Source organism: Stegastes partitus, unplaced genomic scaffold (assembly GCF_000690725.1).
Source record: "Stegastes partitus isolate 25-593 unplaced genomic scaffold, Stegastes_partitus-1.0.2 Scaffold988, whole genome shotgun sequence".
Classification (NCBI taxonomy): domain Eukaryota; kingdom Metazoa; phylum Chordata; class Actinopteri; family Pomacentridae; genus Stegastes; species Stegastes partitus.
The window spans coordinates 83295-93820 of NW_007578719.1; the positions used below are offsets into that span (position 1 = coordinate 83295).

The 10526-nt window shown below is 40.0% G+C and overlaps 1 protein-coding gene across 1 annotated transcript in view; it reads right to left on the bottom strand.

Moving 5' to 3' along the window:
* Window positions 1-108: 108 nt before the first annotated feature.
* LOC103366876 (non-muscle caldesmon) overlaps window positions 109-10526 on the bottom strand; it is a 30253-nt gene continuing 19835 nt past the window's right edge. The window contains exons 9-15 of the mRNA XM_008294733.1: window positions 9548-9591; window positions 9356-9434; window positions 8069-8200; window positions 7842-7985; window positions 6047-6118; window positions 3775-3811; window positions 109-1994 (exon numbers count right to left, since the gene is read on the bottom strand). Of these exons, the coding sequence (XP_008292955.1) occupies window positions 1978-1994; window positions 3775-3811; window positions 6047-6118; window positions 7842-7985; window positions 8069-8200; window positions 9356-9434; window positions 9548-9591 (525 nt within the window). The 3' untranslated portion in view covers window positions 109-1977. The remainder of the gene's footprint in view (window positions 1995-3774; window positions 3812-6046; window positions 6119-7841; window positions 7986-8068; window positions 8201-9355; window positions 9435-9547; window positions 9592-10526) is intronic.

Below are 10526 nucleotides of genomic sequence, written 5' to 3' on the forward strand. Positions count from 1 at the left end.
ATATTCACAGGCGGTTAGGAAGGACAACATTTCCTCACAGCTGGTAAAAATAAAACAAAAGAATTCAAACAAACTTATTTTTCTTGTTATTTTTGAATATTTTTTTTTATTGCTGAAGCCGTACAAACAATAAATTCAAACAAATCAAACCACCACAACAATACTGAGCGACTCACATTACATTCCGGCAGGATTCAACTCGTGTGCTGACAGAAACACTGAATTACAGGCTTTGATAAAACAGACTGAATATTGCAATTGAAAACCTTTACTGCAATGCAAAAAAGAACTGAGTGGCTTGTAAACTGATGATAGATGAGCTAAGATGTCGGGCTTTTGCCTGCTTGTTAAATATATTTGCATTTGGTCACTGGATAGTTGCATATACCGGTATTAATGGACTGTGTTGGTGTTTATATTACAAAACAATGTGATTTTTAACTGATACAAGTCCAGAAGGTAACAAACTCAGGTGTTTTTCACAGAAATGTTGCACACTGTTGTTCTTTGGCTGCAGTCCTGAGCAGAATGTGCCACTGATAGAACCTTCTGGTCTGAGGTGGACTCTTAAGTACCACTTTATAATACGACCCCCGTCATAAAGGATTTATGAACTTTGTGACTTATGATACTCGTTTCTCAAGAAGGCATCATGTCTGAAGCTATAAATGCTGAAAAGCCATTGATGCCTCAAAAATCCGCTCTGTTGCAGTTGTAAAGGTTAATGAGTTGTTGATAAATGGACTTTGGTCAAAGCTTATAAGGGGATAAGTGACTCTGTGTTTTGAGATAAATGCTAATGTCATGCAACACATGATAAAGGACATTACGCTGTTTAACAAGTATGACATTTACATGTTTTCCATTTCAGTTTAGCCTGTTTGTATGATTTGCTTTGCAGTAAGCAAAATACAGCAAAACATTGCAGTAATATCATTAGTTATGCAGGTATTTGCAAAGTCAACCAAAGACTTCAACACATTTAAATATTGCCGTGATGATGGCACAACATGGAAGTGAGACGTTCACTAAAATGATTACAAAATGTATTTTAACATAAATGCCTGTATAAAAAGATATTTATGTTTCTATGTGGAAGTTCAAATTCTGCTGTCCTCTGGCATCTTTAAAGTTGTGCTTATTTTTGCCTTAAAATGGAACAATCATTCTGTAGTCAGTAATTAATTAAGCCTGAAGTCCTTAAGCAGAATGATTCCGTTTTAAAAAGTGGCAGCAAAAGATTAAACACCAGCCAGAGGAGTTCCTTTATGACTTGGCCACCTCAGAGCTGTTCTTCCTGATGGCTTCTAACTGATCTATAAAGCGATCATACAGGATACATTAACAGCAAAGGCCATTTCTTATTATCTATAAACCCTTTACGAAGAGCGTCATAGCAGAAAGTGGCACCACCTCATAAAAACAAATCAATTATGTACATGCTTTCCACCCAACGTCCAGCTGAGCGGTAGGATACTTTCTACAGGGTCAAACCTGTGACTGCCATCACAAAAAGCAGTGAGTATATGAAACCACAAAGCAAAAAAAATGCGCATTACTTTGTAAAAGCTATATGACATTAGCATCAAATACATTATAAGAATATTGAACATGTTGCTGTGGATTGATAGCAAAGTAACACGGAATTATCCTGACAGACTACCACTAGGTGTTCTTTGAAAACCTTTGAAACAAAAATCAGGTAACATATGTTAAAAAGCACATTGATATCTTTTAATTTTTTGAAAGACAATCTCAGAGGTTGGCTGAGCTGAAGTAGGCAGCAGTGTGAAGCTACTCATACTGTGAAGATATAGCAGGAAGGCTTTGATGTCGGGAAACGGGCCTTCCTTGTTTCCTTATTCTGGTGTGATCCTCATGCGAAATGCAGGTGTGAAGAAGGGGAAGAGATGCACAAACAGCAGCAGAGCCCTGCGTTTGCTCAGGTAGGACTTGATTTAACAGGGATGTCAACAGTTAGGGTCTGACGCCTGCTGATAGATAAGGAAGACAACGAGGATCTATTAGCCAATGTTGCGATGTTAACATAACTGTTGAAACTGTGTAACTTATCCAAGTTTATTAGGTGTTGAACAAGATTAGTCTCAGGGTCATTAATCAATGCTTTAACAGCCTTACTTGTTGATGTATATTCCGTATAATGTATGTGCATGTGTGTTTATGTGTCTGTAGAGCAGAGTCAGTGCTACTGTTGCTGACACATACCCTGCAGTCAAAGTCAGGACATTTCTCTTTGTGATTGAAAGCTGTAACTTTGTCATTTGCCCTTTACTTCATTCCTCAGCTGTCTATTTCTGATGAAGAAACTGAGAGGCTACAAACAAGGATCGCTATTTAGGGTTGAAGCTGACACTCGACAAACGCTTTTCCACTCCTATTGTTCACACTCTGGCTCAAGCATCGAGGGCTTCATGTCAGACGAAATGCAACTTTTGAACAGAAAGAAGAAGGACAGCTATGGTGTGCCAACATCAGTCAATGTCAAATGTCTTTTTTTTATGATTTATGCTGTAGTTTCACACATTTAAAGTGGCTCCTTTGTTGCTGTTGAGGTACATGTTAGGTCTTTATCCTCAGCTCTGAGTGAATAAGCCTGGTGATCGAGCCCGATTTGTTGTTTAAATGGTTAGTAATCCTCCCCAGCACTCAGTTGTAATGTGAAAATCAAGCAGCTGCACTGTGGTATGCCTAACAGCTCGCAGACACTGGCCGATCCAGGTGGCACTGGGTGAACAGTGCACGGCACAAACACGACAGCCATCCCAGGAGTCTGGAACTTACTTTATACTGGGAGACAAGGTCATGGTGAGGGGTTTTTAAATATAGACCTCAGTGCCACAGAGCTGAGTCCGTGCCCAAAAATCTCCAGCAGCAGATTTGATTTACAGTGAGAAGCTACTCTGGCACAAAGGAGGGTTGGTGGGTTGTTGTAGCTATGAGCCTCCAGTGTGCCATAAATCAGTCAAGTCCTCCCCCTCCTTGCCCAGAAAATGGTTTGAAGGGCAGACGCACTTCATCTAAACTCCGCTTCCCCCAGGACTGATCAACATAAACCCTGGTTTAACTTGTAGTATGCGCACATTTGGTGTTGGAGGAAGTATTCAGACCCTTCACTTGAGTAAAAGTAGATCTAACCGTAATATAATCGTCAGCAAAGTGTACTGGATATTTTGGGAAATGTGCTTTGTCATTTGCCCTTTGCATCATTCCTCAGCTGTCTGTTTCAGATGGTAAATAAGATGTTAAATTTGAAGCAACAACCAGCAGCCGGTTGGGTTACAAGGGAGTCTGGTTGTCACAGTGAACTGGATACTTCAGGAAGTCAGTGCACCCGGCCAACAAACAGTCCAGCATATCACGCTGGTGACACCACACATTGTTGTTTTTGCACTTTGGTGTTTGCACTGTGTGCACTTACAAGATGTAACGTGCTAGTTAATGAGCTTCAGAGGTGCTGGTAGGTATAGTTTGTTATCTTCAGACAGAGCCAGGCTGGTTTATTGGAAATCTTCTCCTCTAACTCATGCCAAGAATTGATTATTCCTTTGAAGAATCAATGGAAATATGATCATTATGCACCTGAGTTTGATGTTGTAGCTGGGGAAAGTTTGCACTCCTGCTAGTAAGTCAGTTTTGTACGTGAAGATACCAAAACAAAAACTCAAAAACCTCAGAATACTACTTAAGTACAGTACTGGAATAAATGTACTTAATTGCATTTCACTGCTGTTTACAGTCACTTAAGAAACTTACCATTAGTGACAAACTTGCTCTTGCCTCCGATTGTCACCTGTAAACAAGGAGGAGTGAAGGAAAAGGAGGAAGTCATGTAAACAGCTGATGATGTTGAAGTAAATCCTTGTCTTATTATGGAAATGATTCCTAGTTTGGATATGTGCACCACAGGACGAGTACCTTCTGCTTTATTTAAGGTAATGTTTAAAGATCTTTTGAAAAAAAATGATTCTGAATAAGTTGTGAGTGAAGAGGAGTGGGAGTGAGATTGTGGGCTAATAATATACTAGACAGTCTAAATGTCAGGAAAATGTGGTCCTGCCCCTGAAAGATGGACGTTTAGTGTTGATGTAGTGTTTCCACAGATGTCAGATATGTTGTCTACTTACTGTTAGAGACTCACGTTAAATAAATGAAGGAAACATCAAAGAGTTCCTTCAAAGCAATCTGGACTAAAAAATACATCAAACACAGCATTGAAGCATAAGCACATGCACTCAACCATGATATCCTCCCTACAGTACAACTACTGGAACATAAGTGCAGCCAAAACGTCCTGTAATAACATGTAGCGCACATCCCTCTATGACAAGAAGCAATCCATGTCTAAAATGAACAACCACATCAAAAAAGGGAGAATTCACGGCCGAGTTATACTATTTATGTCCTCAAAGTCAGTGCAGGAACTAATGATAGCGTATGCTTAATATAGTCATTTTTATTGGGTGTGTGTGGGAGGGTGGAAGAACGGTACAATAGAAAGCCACAGTTATTGCGGCCATCTCCTTCATCACATCAAAATCTGTATTTCCATTTCAGTTCAGGCAGCTCAGCGAGAGGTTTGAGATTGAAAATTCATCCTACTTCAAGCAACTTGTAAGTTAGGAACTGTATGAAAATTACTGGACTGAGATGAGGTTTTGTGTCGTATTCACTTTATAAAAATCCCAAACTCCTTGACTAAGAAGGCATGTGCAACAAAACACTTTTTGATAGCTGAACACACCAGGTGCTCTTCTGAAAATGCCCAGTTGGGGGCGCTTTAGAGGTGAAGGACTTTTTTAGCTGAGGTGCTTTGGTCGCAGTGATGTTGAATATACACAAATAGCTTCTTTTTCCATCCATCCATTATCTATAAACCGCTGAATCCTCACTATTTTGCACAATATATGTGTTATCATTAATCAGGCTCTTGCTCTGGATGAAGAAATAGGTGAAGTACATAGAGAGAGAGGACAAACCACTAGTGGGCTCATGACATGTCTGCAAGGAAACATCTTGGTAAGAATCACCACTTGGGTTCAAGAGCTATAGTTGAGGTGTTGGTCAGTATTTGCATTTGTATTTGTACTCCACTTTGATTGGATGGGGCCACTTTTAGCACAGTGTTAATATGTGGTTTTCCCATTCTAACCAAGCAGTAACCTACAGTTGAAGCCAATGTGGAAGTGCCAAAAACTGCAGTTCCACAAATGGCCACTTGAGGCTGACTCCAAAAGTATGTAGGTACCCATTGACCCCAATGTTAAAATGTCCAACTTTACAGCAGAAATACACAATTATAGCAGAGTTATTACATAAAACTCGTATAAGTAACTGAAAACTTAGAGTTATGCATAATTAAGGATGTGGCTGCCATGAGTGACAGGTGGGTGTCATCATAGGACAGTCCCCGGGCCCGAGATGTATGCATGGCCTGCCTCAGCTCTATTAATGCTCCGCCTCATTGCTCATTGAGTTCAGAAGAGTCAGACGCTGCCAAGAAGGTGAAGGCTGAAGCCACTACACTAAGCTTTAGACGTGCTATTAAGGAAACCTGTGAGTGATGTCATGGGGGAGGGGTTTCCATCTTTATATACAGTGCATGATTGCATCCAAGGATAAAATGCTTTGGTGGATATGCCCCCTAACACACCCAAGGAATAGTACGCCTATACTGAACCCCTACACCAGTAATGTTCATGTAGTCCCTTACTTGAAAATATTGTACAAAAAATCAAAGAACAGAATCAGGATTTACTGTATACATTGACTGAACTGAAAGAGAAACAACTTGCCACACTGGAAGAGCATAAAATCAGTGTTAACACCTCAAATCAACCACATCATGCCGAGTGAAACGTGCATTCAGTGTCGTTGCCACACATCCATGATTTACCTCCATGATTTCACTCATCTATTTGAACTGAATCAAACAAACAAAAACAAAAAAAAACAGGATGATGTCACAAGAAATCTTTCAGAACTTAGCGTCACCCCTTGGTAGGTGAGGTGTGTGTGTGGGTGTTACCTTGCCAGGCGTAGAAGCCTTCTTGGTTTCCCACATGCCACGCTTGTTACCGATGTCACTTGGTTTCACATCCTGCCACAAATAAGACCCATGGCCCTGTTAGTCTCAGGCAGTGATGCAAGAAGTATTGATGTTGTTTTACTTGTGTTAAAGTACAGCATACTGATGTGAAAATAAACACGTGAAAGTCATCATTAGCAAATCATATGGACGTATTATCAGGAAATATGACATATCAACTACAACTACTCTTTTCTGCTAACATCTGAAATGTGACAAGGTTGCACCAAATAGACACTGCTTTTAGAAATGGGTTTGAAACCACTAAATTGTTGTACTTTTTATTTTTATGAACTGTTTCTTGTTACATTGGAGTAAAAATGACAATATTTCTCTGAAATGTAGAAGAGTAGGAGTGTAGAGTAGCATCAGCTAGAAATAGAAGTGTAAAGCACCATTCTTGAGTACATGTGCCAAATTATTTTCGATCACTAGATGCAAATATGATTCCCAAATATATTTATTTATTTTATATTATACTTTTGATTATTCGTGGACGTTGTGGTGAAATGTATGTAAAGTGATACCTTTACCAGTTTGAAGAGTAGACAAAGAACAGCAGGAAAAGTTTGAGCGTGGATAGCTGAGAAAAAGAGTGTAAATAAAGAGGACAGAAAAGGCAAAAATAATGAAACAACACAGTAAACATACAAAAGAAAACACAGAAGTTTAGTGACACTAAGATTCAAATGTGCACCACAGACTGCTGTACAGCTTCATCCCATCAGGGGGAAGTGTTACTGCAAAAGTAACAGCAAGGTTACAACTGCTACTCTGGCCAAGACGTTTGACACTAAAGATATCTCATGGCTCATAAATTTTGCTGCAGAACAATGTCACACGTCATCCAGAAATGCTACTGCATGTGGAAATAGTGTAATGTCTCCAGACGACCCGGTAGGATTAGCAGCTGGTGTCCTAATTCAAGAAAAGGACACTGTGTCCGTCAAGTACCCTTTTACAAATGAACTAATGTATTTATCAGTGTGATCATGTGTGACCATGTCGATAACAAATAAACAGAATTATTCAGTCTTTACTTGCTTGTTGGTTGTTGTGTCCATGTTGCGACGTGGGATAAAAATGTCTCTATATGTGAAGAATGTGAATGGATGTGACCTTTTACCCTTGCCTGAAGGAGACCAAAAACATGGTGTGACGACTCACAAAGACTAAAATATGAAGTTTAAAGTGAGTCAAAGACTAAAGTTGAGAGTACTGCACTGTTCGCTGGATGTAATGTAACAGCAGAACATCGACAGAGACCAAAGTGATTGATGTTCAGAGGGGCGTAGAAACGGCTGAGCAAGAAGACTCACTGGCATTCAGCCACCTGACACTGACTGCAGCTCTGTGCTTTGTGGCTGGACTGTTGCCTACGACGGTGAGAACTGATATTGTCCTCCGGCAAAGTGATTTTCCCACAGGTTTGGGCTCAGTTCATACGTTTTGAAACGTTGACTCAATGTCAAGAATAATACAGAGAAGGTTTGTGTTGGCAGATGCTGTGGAGCAAACTGTCCATGTGGTGTCACCAGACTCCAGACAGCAGCAGTGTCCAGTCTTGGAGATCAGATCTGAAGGCTGCAGCCAACAAAAGACTGGCACGTTGATGTGCAAATGAGCACATTAGCGTGCACAGAATATCAAGGGATTATGCTACTGAAGAACACTGGTGTCTAATTTACAATAGTGTGTGGGCTTGTGATCAAGACAAGGATTTATCAGGCCTTACTGCTGGCTTTGCTGCGGCTGGTGATGCTGCTGGTGCTGCTGCTGCTGCTGCAGGTGCCGGTGCTGCTGTCTTCTCCGCCTCTGCAGGCTTCGCCATCCAGCTGTTGACCCGTCCAGACACGCCTCCTTTGATGCCGGCCAAATCCTGGAAGAGAAACACCTCAAATTGTCAGTCATGCACCAGCACACCTGTCCATCCACCTCTCGCTCCTTCTTATTCTGCTTCACCTTGTTTGCAGGAGCTGGACTTTCAGAGGGGCTTCCAACGTTGCCTTTCTCCCACATACTTTTGATGCTGCGTGTGCCTCCTGTAGGAATATCTGCCATCGGAGACTTTGGGGATTTTGGATCTTTGTTTCCCTGCAGAAAGAAAACATGGATCCAACCAGTTAAAGGATGGCTATGTCCTGAGTGGAAAATAACTTAGTATATTTACATTTACTCAGGTACTGTACTCAAGTACAATTTAGAGGTGCTTGAGTTTTATTTATTTCAATTTTATGCTGTTTTATACTTCATGTCCTCCTCTGCATTTCAGAGGCAAATATTGAAAAAGAAATCTGCTTGATTTGACATTTAAAACTTATGTTAAGCTTGTCAAATATAATGCAGTATTAGAAATTTTAGCAAACATTTACTGTCTGAATATGTTTACAAAATACCATTCCTATTTGTGCAGCAGAACTGCCACTTTCCTATTTTCCTACCCTGTTATTCACTGGCCTCTCAGACTGATCTTACAATGCTTTGGATGGAATCACTTATCTAAACTACAATACATAGAATAAAACTAGCTCTACCTTGACTGGCTACAGCAACAAAATTCAACTTAATCTGTAGTTTAATAGTCTAATAATGTCATCTTTTACAGGTTAAGTATTAGTTTCTCAGAACAAATTTTGAAAATGAGAACTCTTTGTTGTAAATTTTGTTATTTCTGTACTTTTAGCAATATTTTCAATCTGGACTTTTACTTGACTGTAAAACTGTTTTTATCCCAAAGCTGTCACAGTGCTTAACTCTGCCCAGCTTTGATCACACTGGCCAATATAAAAATGTCATGTGCAATATTTGATGGACAAACCACAACATAAACACAATCATGTGCAACAACAACAAGCTACTTGTAGAAATCTTGAGCAATATTATGCTTGAGGTGCGGCACACAGCACCTGAACACTTTTGTCTACCTCCCTTTTGATTGTATTTCCAGCCCTCATCTTTTGTTTTTGTAAATCTACATTTTGCACTGTGATTGTTTTATCCTTTGTAAATGCATTCTTTGCACTATTCTTACACTTGGTACGTTCATTATTTGTTACATTCTTTGCATTGTAAAAGGATAGCCATCCAATTTCACTGAACTTGTGCAGTGACAATAAAGGCCTTCTTATTCATTGTCATGCTCCAGATGAAGCTTTTTCACATCATCACACTGGCTTCTTTAATAAAATAAAGGGTATGACTATTACCTCTGTAAGGATGCTGAATATTGTTTATCATGTTGAGTCTCACCTGGATGGCAGTATTGTACTGTTCCAGTCTGTTGCCAATCCTGGAGACAATTGGGGTGTGTGACACTCGGGCTGTGGTGCTGTTTGGATGGACAATGCACTGGGCATTAGTAACTTCCACTTCATTCATTAATTTATTTTTTTGTCTTCATTATCTTTTACTGCAAACAAACAATAAACCTTTCTGGCTCACCTTTTCTGGGCTGATTTGCTCAGGAATTCTGCCTTCTCCCCGATCTGTACAAAAAACAGCATGGTCTGAAGTTACAGAAGATACCAGTCTATCATTGACATGCACAAACAAATTTTACATGGTCAGGCTGCCCTGGTGTCCTTCTGGTCTCTAAATGACCTCACTGAGCAGTGGACCAGTCCCTCTGTGGGAAGGTCTCTCTTTACACTGTGTTGGTTGGTGCCTGAGTGACTGAACTGCAGATTTTGGCTGTCAAGGGAGCCAGGACACACACACACACACACACACACACTGGGTGCTGTTCAAAATGAATTCTACTTTCCATGTACCATCAACATTCCTCCAAAAATACACCAGCAAGAAAATTACCCAGTCATGGTCCTCTTCAAGCACAACCATATTTGAGAACAGCTCAGACAAGAGCTTGCATCTCTCTTTTTTTTTTTTATTCTTGTCATCTAACAATATATAACTAATACAAGAGGAATTATTAACAGAAATTAAAATGGGAACAGCAAAACAAGCAACTGCAGCCAGGAAACATGTTTGACCATAGATGGAAAAGAAGAATAACAAATGAAAACAGATCTGCTGGTAAATTAGACGAAATGACAACCTTGGTGAGACTACCAGGCATAAAGACAGACTGAGCTTCCTTAAAGAGAGTTAAATGAGCAGATTTATACCACTCTCATCACTGTCTGTTAAATATAAACCCACAACTTGATGATGATTTGCTTCGTTTTGCATAAAGACTGAAAAAAAATGGGAACAGGCACTGGACCACAGTAACAAAATCTACACAACAGAACATCTGAAGCTCACTAATTACCGCAGTACATCATGCTTGTCTGTAAAAACGTTGAGGTGTGAAAATAACAAGTTGCAGTGTTTTGGACGGTTATGTGTTGGAGCAACTTCCTGGAGTCTCCACTTGTTGCCTGGAAACCTCATGGCAATGACAAGACTCAAGGAGCTT